Source organism: Arctopsyche grandis, chromosome 5 (assembly GCF_051622035.1).
Source record: "Arctopsyche grandis isolate Sample6627 chromosome 5, ASM5162203v2, whole genome shotgun sequence".
Taxonomy (NCBI): domain Eukaryota; kingdom Metazoa; phylum Arthropoda; class Insecta; order Trichoptera; family Hydropsychidae; genus Arctopsyche; species Arctopsyche grandis.
In genome coordinates this window covers 17153940-17174066 of record NC_135359.1, presented here as the reverse complement: position 1 = coordinate 17174066, position 20127 = coordinate 17153940, and the positions used below count along the sequence as shown (strand labels likewise).

At 32.4% G+C, this 20127-nt stretch overlaps 2 protein-coding genes across 3 annotated transcripts in view; one reads left to right on the top strand and one right to left on the bottom strand.

Annotated features, from left to right (window-relative positions):
* LOC143911975 (uncharacterized) overlaps positions 1–20127 on the bottom strand; it is a 104800-nt gene that overhangs the window by 62127 nt on the left and 22546 nt on the right. The window lies entirely within an intron of this gene.
* Positions 31–20127, top strand: part of LOC143912256 (uncharacterized) — a 41773-nt gene continuing 21676 nt past the window's right edge. Inside the window, exons 1-10 of one of the 2 annotated variants that reach the window (XM_077431531.1) lie at positions 37–389; positions 11155–11258; positions 11326–11538; positions 11615–11729; positions 11876–11948; positions 12556–12703; positions 12783–12918; positions 14318–14467; positions 14959–15119; positions 16178–16491. In XM_077431531.1, the coding sequence (XP_077287657.1) occupies positions 210–389; positions 11155–11258; positions 11326–11538; positions 11615–11729; positions 11876–11948; positions 12556–12703; positions 12783–12918; positions 14318–14467; positions 14959–15119; positions 16178–16358 (1461 nt within the window). In that variant the 5' untranslated portion in view covers positions 37–209 and the 3' untranslated portion in view covers positions 16359–16491. Of the gene's footprint in view, positions 390–11154; positions 11259–11325; positions 11539–11614; positions 11730–11875; positions 11949–12555; positions 12704–12782; positions 12919–14317; positions 14468–14958; positions 15120–16177; positions 16492–20127 lie in introns of those variants that run through there. The other variant, XM_077431532.1, reaches the window with a different exon arrangement.

Below are 20127 nucleotides of genomic sequence, written 5' to 3'. Positions count from 1 at the left end.
AATCTAAATTTGAGAGCCGCTGAGCTACTCACCTGTACAGGTGGCGACTCCAAGCGGCCACGCAACGAACTATCAACTGTCAAACAAAACCGATAGTGAACGAGCGTCGCGATAACATTCCAATTTCGCAAACGAAAATATACCAAATCCAATTCAAAACGAGGCCATTCCCAGCAGCGAGTGCGAAAGGCAGCATGTGTGAATATTAAATGGCGAGAATTCAACCGGAAACGGAACGGAACAACTTTGGAAAAATCATGACAGCTCCAGGTCAACACGTGCCTCCTCCAGAAGCAGTCGTAGAGATGGACGATCTGGTGGACGTGCAGAAGGAGCTAGAGCTGGCCATCGCCACAGCCGAACCTGACCTGAAGGATGCCATCAAAAGAGTAAGTGACACAAATCGCCTAATTGAATTACAACGCTTGTTTTGAAGTCGTTTTGACATATGTTTCGACACGTGATCGACCTGTTGACGTTGACGTTTCGCATTATCGACACGCCTCATTCTCGGCGAAACTTCGTTTCATATCAAATAACCATGTTGGATTAAAATTCATAGAATTTGCTCTATTTTTTTTTATTGCTACTGACTTATCCACGTGTCACGCGGTATATAAACAATGCGGTGCTTCTCAAACTTTTTATTTATTTTGACTCGTTTGGTATGGCTTACTTTTTTTTATTATCCCCATTTTTAGATGGCACATTAAGATAAATTGATGTGAAAACAACATCAGTATTATCAATTTTAATACAGTGTGTATTGTGCATGACTATTTGATAGTCTACTTTTATACATATTATACTAGCGATAGACCCGATGAAAATTTCATCGGGTGTATTATAAGTAAAAACTACCTACATATAAACAATATATAAATTAATTTACTTAAATTAAATTAATTTTCAATAGATGGGGCTAAATGCTTGTGTATTTTCCAAGAGGAATTGTCGATACAAACAATGTATTTACTGGATTTTTCTTGATTCTACCACCCAAACCATACATATGTACATTAATCCTTATAAAGTCTATTTCTAAATTATATATTACTAGTTGTTTTACCCGGCTTCGTTCAGTATTTGTAATATAAACAGCTTAAAAATTGCGAATCTAATAGAAAATATTCATTTGTTGGTGCTACTCTAGTATGCGGTCTACCTTAGCATGCGATCTACCTTTGAATCGACCTGTTTATTATAATTTTTGTTTTTTCCTGCCGCTCCATAATGTTGTCGAAGCATTTCTATCAAAATATTGTCAGCAGCGAAGAAAATACCGACCCTAACAACCTAATCTTAAATTAATAGGGCCAACCCTAACTTAACCTAACCTAACCTGACCCTTAAATAAATAGGTGTTGGCTGCTAAGATATGTTTTATTTCATCAATATTTTCACAAAAATAAAACATATCTTAGCAACCAACACCTATTTATTTAAGGGTCAGGTTAGTTTAGGTTAAGTTAGGGTTCGCCTTATTAATTTAATATTAGGTTGTTATGGTCGGTATTATTGTCACTGTCACGCGCGAGAACTGAGACATTGAGACCGCATTTTAAGCTAAAAACGTGAAGGTAGATATGTGAAGGTAGACCGCATACTAAAGTGGCACTCGTTTGTTTTTTTATTAAATTTATTTGAATCGAAAAAAATATATCGAGTCGTCGTCATAGAAACTTTGATTTTTTTTTTCGATATTACCAACCAACATTACATACATATGTACTTACAAAATCTCTTTCGAAATTATATTAGATATTATATACAAATGGGTGTGTGTTCTGTTATTTTATTTCGGGTTCTTGTGTAAATAAATCTTCCAAGAAAAGTCAATTTCCATACGTATGTATGTATATATGTACATATGTAAGTACATATTGAAGGTGTATAATAAAGCCAAATTGTATAGTGATAATTTCCGATGTAGATGCTTTGACGGAAATGTAATAATTTAATTTTTAATATATAAAAATGTATGCTTTATAGCTAGAATTTTTAATACATAATATTTCATAGATTTAATATACAGGATGCTATGAAGCGCGAAGCCTTAAAAGATCATATCATTTAGAACATTTTGAGCCACACATACATATGTACCTCAGTCCAAAGTCTTATCGCTTTTTTTATTTATTTAATTTTTAAAGATTTTTAGTAAAAACACAAAAATTTCACAGTTAATTGCTAACACATACTGCTGAAGTTAAAACTGGTATGTTAGTCGATTATTATTTTTTTTTATTTTTCTAATGTTTATTCAATCCAATAAAAACAATTATAACCATCTGTGTTAACGGATAAAAATACTAAAGACACAATAAGTTTTCAAAAATTTGTCAAGTAGGAAAAAACTGTTTTTTTTTATATTTAAAAAAATAACTGAATTTTCTTTAAGAGGTGAAACCTTTTTAAAAACATGCCGGCTTATTGCCCTTTCTTTTAAGATATCACTTATGCAGATGGATATTTGATATTATATTGCAGATGGATAATTGGCAAGGATTAATTATCAAAACTACAAGACACAACCACGAGAAACAACCGCACGGTGACAAAACGGCGCCAGAATATATGAAAAAAATAAAATATCAATTTTGACTTCGATTTGATTAATATAACTGAGTCATAATCCATTAGTGATTTCCCGTTTTCAACGTTTTTTCATATATGTATTCTAGCAAGGTTTTCTTGGCGAACGCTTTTTGTTGGAGCAGTTATGTCGCCGCGCGGTTATGTCTCTCCCGGTTTTGTCACCGCGCGGTTATGTCGGGGCGCCTATTGACCGAGCGGAAAAGTCGGGGTATCACTTGGCTATTTCGTATGACAATGGATTTACAATCTGACTGGTCAGTATCAGTCAATATGTATGCTGTTCTTCGTTGTATTCGTTGTATAATTCACAGATCCTAAACTTTCAATGAGACTTGATTTTGATGTATTTTATTTACAGTACTGCTTTTCACGAAAGCGTCACTTGACTAGTAATTTGGGTCGAAAAGTTTTTGTTGTGAACACACTCTTAGGGTTATCGCAATATGAAACTCTTTTCCATAATTCGAAATATGTAGTAAGTATGTAGTATTAACGCGTTGTTGAATCCTAAAGCAGTCTGCTTAAAAATCTGAATTGTCAAAACTCAATTGTGAATACTAAAGGCGCAGACACACAGATTCGTACGGCACGGCATGCCTAGACTCCAGCATACACTTTATACAGCTGTGAAATGACTTGTCTTATGTCATTGTTAATTCGTACGATCTTATTTTTGCGACAAGTTTCTCCTAATTTTTTTCAAATATGAGAATCACTGTCAAACCTATGTCTATACAAGTAAAATATATCACCGAAAACAATTCAGGTGATGAGTTTTGGCCTGGCGTAGATCAGGCGTACTAGCATTTTTTTACATATGCAAAACTATCCAAAAAAAAAAAACGTGCCACAACTCTGTCTGTCTGCGCCCTAATGTATGTATATAATTACCGGCGAACACCGGTGAAATTACATTCTCGCCTATAGAAACATATGTATGTATATTTAATTGTTTTTTTTGTATTCTAGTATAAAGTACCTAAAATGCCAGATAAAATATATTACAACTCATAATACACTTTGGCGGTTACATATGTACTTAATATATACCTTAAAGTCATGTTATTCAATTGATTGAAACTGGTCACTAACTGGCCATGTAAATATTGATCGAAATTTGGAAAAGTTATTTAATTATTCACAATGTTTATGTACGTCAAAATGGTGTTTGTTTGAACTTCATTATAGACATTGAATACACTTACATAAATGAGAATATTTCTTATATTTGTATTAGTTATATATGTATATAATAGAACATTTCTTCAAAATCTTTTATATGTATGTATAATATAATACATATATTTGAGTTGGATGTATATTATTTCATAACATACTATAAATAAATTAAGCCCATCCTGCGAAAGATCGTCTTCGGTGAAAATTACAGATGCGACATCTTAATTTAATTAATACGGGGAGTGAAATTCAATTAAATCTGTTGGGGATGTAAAATGGTATTTTTTTACCTCTTCCTTCTATATCGTGCCTGCGATGTCTCAGTTTGTAATCGTTGTCGACCGGCAACAGGTTAAAGTTAACCCTTCGCGTGCCACCGTTAATCCCCATTCCGGGAAACATTAGCAACGTTGCGTTCGCGTGATTCGCGCCAACATTTCAACAATCTCGAAAATAATCTGGTTTTCGCACTCAAAAGAATACGTTATTATAGTTCGTATAATATAATTCATACCGCTCAGATTATAGTTATTAAGGAAAACTTTGAAGTTTTTATTTTGTTTGACCTCTATGCTACCGTGCCGATTTGTATTCCAGTCAACATTAGTTTTACGATGGATGTATCGTATTTTAATTCGTCATAAATATGTAAATGTTCGGCGAATAAAAATATCTATTTAATAATAATAATAATAATAACTTTTTATTCCAGGCGATAGGGAAAATAGTGCAATCCCCAACGCCCATATAAATAACATATAGATAATAACATTATTGAAAAATAATAATAATAAATAATAATATGAAGAAGAACAATCAATCAATTCAAAGTCCATTTAAGGAAGAATGCAAATTTAAATCTAATCGGTGTTTATTTCAATATAAGAAAGAATTATCCTCAAACACTTACATATGTACATACATACATAAATCTGGTGATACATTTGCAACATGTTTATAAAATACTCAGTTTGAACTTTTTCAGCTTTCTTTAACGTTAAATTTCTTAATCCTACATATAATCACATTGAATATTGTAAGCATTTGCTCGCGAACATATTTCAAATGAATCGCCATCTGAACATTAAGAGAACTAATATTATATAATTAAACTAGTGTTGTACCCGATGAAATATCATCGCATGGGTTATGGCATATTAAGTTATGAAATAAAAAAAAATTAAATGAAATGTGTCGGTCCTGTGTTTGATCCGCCCGCGATCGTATTTTTTCAAATACCTTTTAAATATAACATATAACAAAAAAAATGATAAAAATCACCTACCCACCTACACATAAACAATATAAAACACCAATAGAAAAATTTATTAATCAAATAAATTTTCAAAAATGGCGCTAAATGCTCAGAGACTTAGCGCTATCTATTAGCCGAAAGAAAATATTGGTAGCAAACGGTTTTTTTTTTTTTGTTATTATATGCGTACGTTTTTTTGGTAGTCTTTTAGCTGTGTATGTACATATGTCGAATCGAAACGACTATTAATATTACGGCGAGCGTGATCTTACACAGACACACAGAATAGCGATATTATATATATGATGATGACTGTGTAGATTTGACCAAAATGCGTTTTTTAATAAACTCCAATAAATATTTCATTGAAATTCATTGTACACTCTCGTAGTAAAATAATCCATTTTTTTTAAATGTTCCTTGAATTCCATTATAAATATTATATTTCCCGTCTAATATAATATGAATTAACACTAACTGTTTGCAACATATGGATAAACATACGTATTGTATTTCTACAAAGTAGATTGTATGTACTTCCATTCCATTCCCGTTTGATGCTCGCTTTTCGCATTCCTTTTATTTGCCGAGATCTAGATGTTTGTTTTTTTTTCGACCTAAATAAAATACATTAGAGGTAGTATAATGCCATTATGGGCAAGTAGACCTACCTGCAAGTAAGATAAAACCCAATAAGGTAAAATACAACTATGTATATTACATTTTAAGAACCCTTAATGAAATTTCCATGAAATTTAATATTTTTTAGATACATTCATATATGTATGTACATATGTATATAGGTGAATTACAGTGAAAAAAATTCAGGAACATTTCACTCCTTATTGTATAAAATGGATCTTGGATTTGACCTCCTCGTTTGCGGCAATCAACACTCGTATTCACACGAAAGCTCTCGAATATCCCAAACTTCAAATCCGAGTTTCCCGGTTGAGTTTCGATCCTGGAAGAAAGCATAGCAAAACTTTCTTAGATCAGCGTGAATCCCATAATCGAATCCGACGTTTTAATTTCGCACCAGACTCGAGGTCCGGTTTGAGTTTGAGTTTTTCGGAACAAACTCGAAGAAGGATTATGTAAACGTCGGGTTGAGAATGCTCAGAAAATCCTTCGGGAACGATAAATTACTCGTGTCCTTCTTGATCGATCGTCAAATAAAACAATTATTCCCGGCGGGAATCAACAGAGTGGTTTCAATTTGGGGAATTCTCCTACACGCTTCGATTTCGTATAAAAAATTACAGACAATATTGGATTATATTCCTCTATGTAGTACATACGAGTATGTCGTGTATTAAAAATCATACATGAAATTTATGAGTATTCATAAATCGATTAAATTACTATCGTAATATATAATTTATTAATTTTTTAACTAAAGTACATATTATATGGGATTATTATAAGCCAGAAACGTTCTAGAAAATTATATACATACAAAAACTCATTAGTGTAACGTCGCTATCATTCACTACTATTTCATGTCCACAAGGATTATATTTCACTTTTTTGAAATTGCATCAAACATTTTTTTTTTACTTTTAAATGCTTTTAATTATTACTAAATTATGTTCACAATACATCTCATATATATTTTAATAGCTACTGATCTACTGATCATTTTCTATTGTACAGTCTTAATTTAATTTTTTTAGTAATCATAGTATTATATTATTCTAATGTTAATGTGCAGACAATTAATTAGAAGTTTTTTAAAGCAATGAAATATAACAATTAATAGGAAAAATATCTGACTATTGATTTCAATACTCACTTTGAGCGTAACAATCCTAAATTTTGAGTTAAAGACCGCAAAAGCCAAAAAACTGTAAAAATCGCGGATTTTTTTTAAACGCTCATATCTCGTAAACGATCACCCACCAACAAAAATCAATATCATATTCGAATTCAGTGGGTCAAACTTAGTAAAGATTGGCTAGTCTCCGCTCTGGTAACTCAAAAACGTGATTTTTTGTTGACAGTGTTATTAGTGATTCTGTCATAGAATCTACTGGTTAGTTTGTTAGTAATGTCTGTAACTAACGGAATATTATGTATGGCATGCAGTTTTTTCAAGTTAGTGTGTAAAACATTAATTAATAAGTTCACATATCAAATTAAAATTAGAATCAAAGAAATCAAAAATGAAGCTTGGTCTAAAAAATTAGAAAAATTGAGCTCAGTTGATGGCTCTCTATGGAAATTAGCTAAAGCGATTCGCAGGACAAAAAACTCGATTCCTCCATTAGATGATGCAGGAATCTCAGTGACGCGTGATTGCGACAAAGCAGAACTATTATCAAAATCCTTCCAAAAACATCACACTCACACAACATTACAATCACATACCAACGCATAATAAAGTCAACCGGTCCATTAAAATCATCACAAAAACTCCCACTAACAGTACTAAAAATATAAAATTGGTGCATCCGTGTGAAATCCAAAATATAATACGTAATTTAAAAAATAAAAAGGCACCTGGGCGAGATTCAATAGATAACATCACAATCAAACAACTTCCATTTAAAGCTTTAGTCTCACTATCTAAAATATTCAACGCATGTTTACTCACCGGGTATTTCCCAGAATACTGGAAAACAGCCAACGTAATTCCCATACTTAAGCCCGATAAAAGCTCAAAAAACCCGGCCAATTATCGACCCATTAGCTTACTTTGCACGCTTTCAAAAATTCTGGAAAAAATAATCTACACACGTTTACTTAAAGTCGTAAATAAGAAATTAATAAATGAACAATTTGGATTTCGCACTGGACATTCCACGACCCAACAACTAACAAGACTAACTGAACACGTGACGAAGAACTTTAATATGAAGAGAAGTACCGGAATGGTATGTCTCGACATAGAAAAGGCCTTCGACACGGTTTGGCACGATGGACTCATTCATAAGCTCCTTATTAACAAAATACCAAACTACCTAATTCTCATCATCAAATCATACTTAACTCGTAGAAAGCTAGTGGTTAGCGTAAATAATGAATTATCGTCTCCAAAAATAATCGCAGCTGGCGTTCCGCAGGGGAGCTTGCTTGGCCCACTCTTGTTCTCCATATATATAAATGACATACCTATTCCAAAAAACTGTCACATAGCCCTATATGCAGATGATACAGCTTGCTTCACAAGTAGCAAAAAACCAGACACTATTCTTAAAAATCTTGAATTTGCAATTAAAACAATGACTGAACACTTCACTAAGTGGAAAATTCAAATTAATCAAACCAAAACAGACGCCATATTCTTTAGTGTTAGAAAACATAAGCCAAGTTCAGATCTGAAAATCCCCTCTGGAGAAAGTCTGAAATGGCAGTCAGTAATAAAATATTTAGGAGTAACGTTTGATAAAAGAATGAGATGGGCACCTCACATTGAGGCAGCGAAATGCAAGGCGATGCGGGGTATATCCTCAATATATCCAATATTTAATCGCCATAGTTCTTTATCAACGCTAAATAAAATAAAATTATATCGCGCGCTCATATTACCATTATTAACCTATGCTTCACCTGTATGGAATAACGCCTCGAATACTAACCTTTCCAAGCTCCAAGTAATACAAAATAAATCCCTTAAAATAATTTATAATACACCCATATATACTAACCTGAAAAAACTGCATGCTATATATAATATTCCGTTTGTTACAGACATTACTAACAAACTAACCAGTAGATTCTATGAAAGAATCACTAATAACCATACTAACACACTTGTGAAGAGTCTCGGTGATTACAATAAAATGTCTATACCCTTCAGGTATAAACACAGATTACCTAAACACAATCTGCTTTAGGTCATCGACTTTAGATAGTCTTTAATTAATATTATGTATTAGATGTATTATGAACATTTATAAGGATTGTAAATAGGTTTTTGAGCTCTTTTTCCTATTATCCTTTAGATTAACATTAGAATAATATAATACTGTGATTACTAACCAAATTAAATTAAAATTGTAAAATAGAAAATGATCAGTAGATCAGTAGCTATTAAAATAGATATAAGATGTATTGTGAACATAATTTCGTAATAATAAAAAGCATTTAAAAATCAAAAAATCAAGTTAGTGTGTATATATGGATGTGTTATAAATTATTTTTAGGGATGTATTTTGTATTATTTGGAGCTTGAAAAGGTTAGTATTCGAGACGTTATTCCATACAGATGAAGCGGGTTTAGTGCATCCGCTCTAAAATCGCCAGATTAAGAGGGCTGGACAGCAGCGCCTTGTCCATACAAACGTACTATACTTCTCCCTTCCTCAATTATAGCACTAGAGAAATTATTTTTTAATATGCTATGGATACCCACCATTGAGGTGCATCTATCGTTTTATTTTTTTGATTAATTATTTTTTATATGAGCTAGGAGCCGCCAAACATCTATAAAATCGCCTCTTTTTTACACCCACGAAACGAGTCCAGCGTGCTTATTTAACGGTCGATTTAAAAAAAAATACGCCGATAGATGCACAGAAAGTATCTTTCTTATACCGATGATGAAATTTTTTTAAAAATTGGTCCAGTTTTGGAGGAGAAAATAGTAAAATACGAAACCTCGATTTTGTCAATTTAAAATACGTTTTATCTGGTCGAAGCGCAACTGTCGCATTCACTCAATATATATATTGATATATATTGTCGCATTCACTCAATATATACGTACACTCAATATATATATTGAAGAAAGGAACGGTAACAAAATTAAGGTTTCAGGTGTACAGCCCTCTTAACAGAACGGCAGCTTTAAACGTAATTCTCGTTTTCTCGAATGATAAATTGCACAACAGATGACGAGTAACCTTTCGATGTGCACAGATGCAATTATTAAAATTTTTCGAATTTTTGCATGATCACAAAACTTCATCTATTGTTACTACGTACATAGATATAGTAATAACTCCGAAAAGATACTGAATTTATACAAACATATGTATGTAAATGAATCGTAAACATTGGTATTGCATGTAAATTAATTGGTATTGCATGTTGGTTTTATCTTTATTTATATATGTATGCTATTTTTTATTTTTATATATATGAGTAATTTATCTTTATTTATGTATATTTATGTGTTTATGTGTATATGCATGTATAATGTTTGTATGTTTATGGATGTATATGTATATGTATATGTGTATGTATGTATATGTGAATATATATATATATATATATATATATATATATATATATATATATATATATATATATATATGTGTGTGTAGGTGTGTATGTATGTATATGTATATATGTGTATTTTTATATTTATGTATGTATGTATGTGTATTTGTGTATACGTGTTAGTATTTGTGTATATATGGATGGTGTACATATATGTTTATATAATTGTCTTTGGCCATGAAGGCGCATTGGGTTTACCTGTTAGGCCTTCTTGGTGTAAATTAAATTAAAAAAAAAATAAAAATAAAATAAAAGGTGTCTAGGTGGACGAATTCCTCCAACGAAATAGACCCGAAGTGAAGTTGAAAGTCGGGTTGAATTGGTGAGCATGAACATGAGCACGTGCGCATCATCTGACAGGAGGGTGCATGCATCGAAATAAAAAGTCGTGGCGAGCTGCTAGCACGTCCCCAAGCGAATGCGCGCGCGCGCATGGCTGAGCGGCGAGTGGCGTTCCCCGCTCCCCCCCTCCCCCCTCTCGGCCCACCATACGAGATACGAGAGGGGAACGTTGGGGACGGGTGAGGTAGCGACCGGCGGGCTAAGGAGTGGGGGTCACTACGCTTGCCGTACCGCGCACTAACACAATCACACCGGTGTCGAAACGTAGCCCATTGCGTTTATGAAGCACCCAGGTGAAGCATAGGTATACAGGTGAAGCATATTTTATTCATAGTGCGATATAACATCAAACGAATCATGTATTATTAAGCCTATCAAAAAGAAGATTTCTTAAAAATGTACACAAAGCATCATCCGATTAACGATCAAATCCGATTTTCAGTTGTTGACCAATATTTGTCTCCTTTTATTCCTACACATATGTAAATCCAATACAAACACGATAATTTAAGCCCTACACATTGTACAAGCCTTTGTTTATTTTTTCCATCAAGGGTTTCACAAACGAGGCTGTTCAGAGATCTTCACTCAGGTTCGAGAATGACGTTCCGTTGACGATGAGCGATGTATTTTATGCAGACAATGACGGAAATCAAATGTGCGTTTTGTGATAAAGTAGCATAATGGAGTGTATTGCTGATGTTAAAGTCGATATTATTTCCCAGATCGCTTTTGAACATGAAGGCTTATGGCTGTACTTCATTTCACCTGTCTAAATTAGATTTGTCTCTGAACGTCATGAAGATGACTGTTGAGGCTGCTGCTGGAGCTGCAGCCGAGGATGGACGAGGTGGTGCCCTACTCGTAGAAGCTAATTGTAAAGCAGTGTGTCCAGCACTTCAAAATCTACTACCAATCACGGCAGATGGAAGAATTCGGTATCCTTCATTGCAATTATGTGCCTTATTATTTACATTTTTTTTATTATTAATTTAATGATTTTTCCTTTATTAGTGTCGCATTTTCGGGTGTAAAATTGAGCGGGAATGCTGGATTGGAAATTAAAGATGATTCTTTGATTATAGTTAATAATGATTTCAAAATCACATTAGAAGAAATTATCCTTAGTGTAAGTATATTACTTGTCAAGTAGATAAAATTCCAAAAAAACTATGCACATACATATGTAGGTACATGGATGTAAATACATTTTATTTTGTTTGACTTGGATCATTTTTTTATTTATTTATATTATTTACTTAATCATTCAACTAGGTAACTCATTATGTTCCTAGAAGGCAAGGAGGAGAAGAAATCGTTACTAGCGAAGTTTCTAAAGATTCTTTCGGTGAGATTTGCATTGTTTTCTTCTATTACTATATTTAAACTCCGCGTGGTGGAAATCCCCGGTCTCCGTGACGAGACAGAATGTTAAATTACAGAAAACGCAAATATCGGCAGGCAAAGATCGAAAATCGAAAGATCTTAAGTCGAAAGATCAAAAAAAAAAGGGTGCATAGTAAACGGTACATACTCACTTAATTTTCGCGAGCAGGATACAACAGGAACAAGAGGAACAGGCTTTTCCTCCCGTATTAATGTGCACGCGCAGAATACGGGAGGAAAAGCATGTTCCTCTTGTTCCTGTTGTATCCTGCTCGCGCAAATTAAGTGAGTATGTACCGTTTACCATGCATCTTTTTTTTTGATCTTTCGACTTAAGATCTTTCGATTTTCGATCTTTGCCTTCCGATATTTGTGTTTTCTGTAATTTAACATTCTGTCTCGTCACGTAGACCCGGAAATCCCATGTATAATTCGTTTCATAAAAATGCTATTTATTTTTTATAAAATGCTTCTTGGTTAGTACTATAATATATTCAAATAACCGGTTAGTTAAAAAAAACATATTTTCGCATGTGTTGTGTGGAAGCAATTTGTGGTTTTATGTTTAGAAAAATTTCCACTTGTTGACAAGTTCTCCAGTGAATTGGTGTATCACCTGCGACAAGAGCTGACCAAGCAGCTAAATGGAGTACTCCAAAGGACTACGTCCATCAGCGAGATTCTCGGAGGAAGCCCTCCCCTCATAGAAGCTTTCAGGTACACATTAAATTTGATTCCACCCTGTAATTAAGTTATCATTGCTTTTATGAACGAATTTTCGTGTTTTGCTGTTTAGCACACGCGTAGCAAGCGTCTCATCAAACGGCAACATGGTCGTCGACATGATTCTCATGGAAGTGAGAAAAAACTTTTTGAAGAAGTGCGCCGAAATTGTGAAACTGCCCGACCTAAAGGCCAACTTCAGTAAAAAGGTAAAAATTCATCATCTTACAAAAGTCACAATTCGGCGCAATATATTGAGGAGCGCGATTAGTATCGTTACGGATGTGGTAACGAAGAATATTTTAATATTTCACACTCATTTTAAGTGGTCTAATGAACACATGCTGAAAATTTTGCCAACATTTCCAACTAGAATTATTTAGAAATCCAATAGAACGCAGCTATAAAAACCCTAGATAACTATCGCTGAGGATTTCGAGTTTTGTAAAGGTGTGTTTAGAATCTCTAATATATCTTGAAACAATATAAAATAAACAAACGTAGTCTTTTAATTAATGTATTTTTCCAAAACTAGTTCCATCGTCTTCATGTTGTTAAAATCTAATGCTCACAATTTAAAAAACTCAGCAGTTAGGGATTTCCATCGAGAAATTCTGCTATGGTTATAAATTCGGAAATTCCTTTGTCAAAGGTCTTTATAAACATTGACACAGATTACACAACCCATGTTCAATGCATTTTTTTTTTCAATGCTACCTGGAAAGGCTTAGCGGGTAGTATCCTTGTTTATTTTTTACATATTCAACAAAACAAGGCCGATCAGCGTTGGTCAACATTCAAAGTGTTAAAACATCTAATTTTTTTTGGCTCATAAACGATTCAGAGTCGCATTATTTTTTATTTGAATTTTTCCTCTATACCGTCATTACTAATTTTAATAACATGTTTTCTGTTAAAAATATATACATATGTACTAGTTTTATGCCCGTTGAAAATTCAACGGGTGGTTTCGGAAAGAAATTGATATGATTTAAAATAAAGTTACAATACGAATAGTAATAATTAATCGGAATCGGAACTGAAACAGAAATCGGGTATTGGGAATCAAAACTATAACAGGGATCGGAAATAGGAACTGAAACAGGAATCAGGATTCAAAACTGAAACAGGAATTGAGAATCGGAACTGAAAAAGGATTTGAGAATCGGAAATGAAATAGAATTCCGGATCCATAGCTGAAAAAGTAATCCGGACCCCATACAAAAGTTTAGTTGTTATGTTTAGTTTACACAAAATGTAATACTTTCCGATTATAAACAAACGGTCATTGACCTCGTAACGTTGAATATTATTATTACACATAACAAATTATATATGTATGTATATACATATAGTGTCCTGTTTTTTTTTTTAATTATTAAATAGGAAGATAGTCACTATAAATAGAATATATTAATAATTCTGATTTTAATAATTCCATCATTGGCAAAGATGTCATGCCGCCTTCTTACATAAATATTTGTATGTTATCTCGTTTTTGACACTGACCGTGAAAAATTTTACACATCTACTAATCAAATCGTCAAATAAAATTTGAATTTCCAGTTATGTGACACATTTTAAACGAAAAAATATTACAACTTCTAGATAGGTTTGGTGACGGTACATGGGGAATTTGAGACTAACGACGGCAAGCTGATGGACCTGTCAACGATCGATAGAGTCAGCGACGTAACACTTTCCCTCGGGGTCAGCAGAGCCTCCATGATGGTATCCATGAGCCTCTCCAAAATGAAGGTAAACACCCCATTCTACATTCACGTGTCCCTTCCGTATACTCGTCCTCGAACCGCGGCACTAAGCTTTAAAGGGGACCTCGTAAAAAGTTACTATCATGACTTTCATGACTGCGCCTAATGTGCGTGCTGAAACTTCGCCGAACAAGCATAAAAAAGGAGATTTTCAGGTGGGAGTTGCGAATATGATAGTGGTCGATTGAAATTGCGTGTTTCAAGCTGTTTCAAAAAATTTTACGGCGTCTGAATATGTCGATATATTTTGAGAAGCTTCGATGGGCCCAAAAAATAAATAAAGGGCGAGAATCCTCGCTTGACCCGAATACGAATCCATCTTATTAATAAACATAGAATAATATGCAAATTCCGTGATACGATATCGTGGTGAAATGCGTATCCGTTCTTTTTTCCTGTTTTTATTTACTCGACATTGGTTATTCAGTGGTTTTTGATTACGTCGATGTTTTCTATGTTTTATATTTTCTTTCGTAGGTGGGCTTCGATGAATATCGTGTTAAATTCATGAATATAGGACCTACTGGTCGTATTGAAGCCACCATATGGAAAAACATCATCAACATGAAAGTTTCTGCCGGAATCAGCAAGTGGAAACCTTTCGCTGTCATCGACGATCTCAAGATTCAATATATAGAGTGAGTTCAAAAACAGAATCAAACTACATATGTTTTAGTGATTCTACTATTTAAAAAGTACTACTTCCGTATTGACAATTAGTATAAAATAAGATACCACAATAATCATTTTCCAATCAAGTTCAAGTTTTCTTCAGTTGAGTCTGAGTAACTCAACTTACATTAAACAACACATATGAAGATGAATATTTGTTTGTTCTTTCTTTTACAAATCTACTTTTTCTTTCAATTCAAAACCAGCTATTTAGTACTTCTCATGATACCTAAAAAAGTATCATGAGATGTAACAATTTTTACAAGGCTTTTTTCTATGTTTGACTTCGTCAACGATTGAGCTAAAATTCCTACAGTCTTTCGATCGTTTTGAAACTTTGCCATTTTGCGCGGTTTGGTCAACGATGGAAATTTCAATCGATTTTTATAGTTTGATGGTGAAAAATAAGCGTAATAAACATTTCTAAATTTGCGAAATTTGTGAAGACGGTGACGTTTAATAGCTAGTAGGCTTATGTGTTGGACTTTCCGCCACCCACTCGTATTGTCAGATTTTATCGTTTTCACCCTATAGATATCTATTAAATCAAAAATGCTACTTTGCTAAGAAAAACATCTTCGATTAATATGTTTTGCCAGTGATGACGTATGGATGTGAAACATAGACATTGAATGCCAAAATATTACACTAAGTCCAATGCACTCAAAGAAGTACGGAACGCTATATGCTCGGCATAAAAATGAGAGAAAGGAAATGGAATACGTAGGTGAGAAGAATAACAAGGGTAGTGGATATATGTATGTTATGGAGATAATGAAGAGATTGAAATGGGAAAGGTGGGTCACGTAGCTAAAATAATGGATAAAAAAGGTGCTAGAATGGTACCCGAGAGAATGTAAAAAGGTGAAATGAAGTCCGCAATGAAGATGGATGAGAGTTGTACAAAACAGAGACAAATGGAAGCATGTTGGAGAGGCCTTCGTCCAGCAGTGGGTGGTGAATGGCTGTAAATCATGATGATATAATTATGCTTCATTTTATAATTTTCACGGTGTGTTTTCAGAGACTTCGAGATTCACATTACTGGTTTAGGTCCATTAAATTGGCTCGTGTCCACTATCACAACATGGGTTTCCGGTCACATAAAGAGTATGGCAATTCCCATCATTGAGGAGCAAATGAAGTGCGCCATCCAGAAGACTATGGACCAGATCACCGTGTGGGAGCTCATCAACGTTAGATAAACCTAGCATCGGAAATTCACAGGCAGCGAATTGCTTTATGTATAGGTAGAATAACTCATACATAATGTAATATTTGTAGACTTTCCTATTTTGCCAAATAAATATGATTTTGCGGTTGTGCTTATACAGACTGAAACGTTTTTCAAAATTTTAATTGGTACGTCGATGGTATTGTAAATTCTTAATTGGCCGGCCATTTTCGGTGAAAATCGTTGAACATGGCACATATTTTTATATAAATTACATTTTTTAAAATACGAAATCGATCTTATGATATTTATAACATTATACGATGTAAGGAATTTATTACTAATTATATAAATATATTTTAAGCAAAACATTTTTTTAATATAATATCGATGGATTCACCGCGATTAAAAATGGAATCCTTGAATATTTCGATTTTTGAATAAAAATTATTATGATAATTTAATTACTCGGTATTATTTCACCTCAGCAACCATAAAATATAGCCGTCGACGTTCAAGACAAACTTGTTTGATACTGCGCACTGATCATTAATTAGTTATATTTATAAATTTTTTAGCCGCAGTGAAGTAAATATTATTTATAAGTCGAGTGATGCTGGCTAAATTTGCCGAATTGTTATTTTATTATATGTAGTATTATTCTTTTGTCGCCTGAGATTATGCAATAATTTTCCAATGATCATTTAATGAAGTTAAATTGGTAAATAATTGAAAATTATTACAGATAAATTATAATACCTATATATATATATATATATATATGTACATAAAAATTAACTGAATAGCTTTTTGTTACATTTTTTCACATTGTATATTTTATAAATTATGTTGAATAAGTACGCATGTTTTGAAAACCAAATGGTAAGATTTTATTTTACCCACCTGAATACGTATTTATACAATTTATGTATATATTCTTCATATAATTATATACATCGTTATATTATGCAAATGAATATTATTTATTTCAAAAACACAAATTTTATCGAAATTTGTCGTGCATATACTTATATATTATACATTAGGTGGCCAAATAATTACATATACTCAGCACATAAAGTAACTATCAGTTTAATGACTACATGTTCATTTAAAATTTTACGTGAAGATTTTTCATTGTATAACTAAACAAAAAAAACAAGAATTTTAATAAATGTGATATATGTATGTTATACATATGGCTATATGATTATGCAATGATATATTTATATTTATAATACATACATTCTTATATTGTTAGGTTTGAAATAGAAAAATATATGTATTTTTGTATTTATTTTTATAAATTATATATGTAGATTAAAATATGTTTGTATGAATTTTATTGTTTTTTTTTTTATAAATACTACATTTATATATGTAGATCTATGCTTTCATTTTTTTCAATGTAAGTATTGTATGTACATATGTATACACATTTTCTCTTTGGCACAATGACACCACCTCGTTACTTATTCACGGCATGTAATCGACTGGTTTCATGTTCTTTCGACTGAAACAGTACCGAGAATGATTACTGGCCTCTTTGAACCGTCCACCAAGTAACTGAAAGTCCTCAATTAGTCCCGTCCTTGACGAATTTCAACAGGTGACAATTCTCACGTATTATAATTGCCACCCCCTCATAGCGTGCCCGAAATATTATATAATACTTTTAAATTTTATTGTTATCGTATACCAAAATTTAAATCCCTACATTAAATCTTGCCTTAGAAATTTACAAAAAATATATACATATACTGCAATGTGTCGACACCATGTTTTATGTAGTTTTTTTGTTGCGGTCGAACGAGTATACAATTGAATGGATTCAGCCGTCCGAAATGGAATTTCTCTGACGTCCTTTTTAATGTCAATAAATATTTAACTTGTCCACGTTCGAAAGCATTTCGAATATGTGAATTTTTCGCCAGGCCTTTGATGAAAATATCTCTCATCCTTTGCGCCCGTTTTTTTGCGAATTTTCATCATTATTTTAAGAGCAAATTTGTCCGATTCAAAGAATTTGCTTGTATGTATGTATTTCGTAATGTTTGCACCTACATATGTACATATGTATATTAACTTGACCAATAATAATAAAAAAATTAAACCTCTTGACGCTGAATATAGATAGTCTTATAAATTTAATTGTAGAACCGCCAAATTTGATATATGTACATAAATATGTATGGAAATATTTATTTATTTATTTAATATTTTTGGACCATTGTGGCATTACAGGAAGAACCTAATGCGCCACAATGGCCTACATTTGAAAAATATATAAAAACATGATATAAAAACAAGTAAACTGTAAATAAAGGAAAAAAGCAAAAGCAGAAAACATGGTAAAATAAAATAAAAAGTAACAAAAGGAAAATAATACATCATTCAGAGAGAAAAAAAAATAACAAAAGTGTAAAAATTAAAAATAAAATCCATAAATCCCATTCTTTGTTTACACTGAACAAAATTAAAATAGTATATAAAAATATACAAAGGAGAAAGAAAAAGTAAAATAAAATAAAACAAAATATAAATAAAAATAAAATAACAGCGAGGCCCAAATGGAAGAGAGTAGATTAAGATTCCACTCATTCATCACATTCAAATTAAGAAAGTAATGATGAGCGCAGGTTACCAGATAAATATGTTAAAATAATATCCGATAATCTACGCTCTCCAAGGTGGAAAATATGTACTATTTCGTAACTATACTTTAGACTTTTAGACTTTAGACTCACTCGCCTGGGACAACATTGGGAAATCGGCTAGTTATTTATATTAATGTATATTTTAAATATAATATTAAATTAAGTACCACATTTGTATATTCATATGTATGTATGTATGTATGTACATATATTCACGATAAAATTGTCGAAAATTACAAATTTTTATCAGTTTTCATCGTGCGATCGGAACGATGTAAAAATGCTCTCATGAGAAAATCGAATGTCGCTTACGTGGAAAATGTCCTTCCATTAAATTAATGACATGTTATGATCGATTCATTATTTTGGACGTTTTTCCGAAAATTGCCGCCTGTATACAACGATCACTTAGACGACCGCATATATGAATGATAACACAAAAAAATAAAAGAATTATTAAATCCTAAAATAAAACAAACTGATATCTGCGAATTAATCAACTAGTAAAATCAAAAATACTACAATTATGAAATATAACATAATTATGTACATACTTCAAATATCTATCTCGATAATTATATAATAACTTTTACAATAGTCAACAAGCTACATACATATGTATGTACACATTGTCACGTTCTATCACAATTTTATTAGAAATAAAAGGGAATCTTTAATAATTGAATATTTGTATTATATTTTAACCTATAGGTATGTACACAATTTGATCTTGAACTTAATATTTGAACAACAAAGTTAAGAGACGCGTAGATAATGAACTATTTATTAAGAGCTTGAAAAACTGATTGAACTCGATATACTGACAGAATGTCGCACTGAAGTGCGGTTTATACAATCGATTCGATGATGTCAATGTTTGTCACATCGCAAATATTTTGTCTTATCGAAATTTTATAGTAACTTTATTCCAATGTATTACCGTGTGAACATTTCAATTTGAGTATGGGAACTCAGAAGGGGAGCGATACGTAAGAGTATGTATGTACATATGCAGGCCCGGCCCGAGGGTAGATTGGTTTTCAACCCCCACCCCCCACAATTTTTTTAAGTAATAAATTTTATAAAGTTGAAGTAAAATATATAAAGAAAAAAACAATATAAATTGACAAATTTTATTCAAAA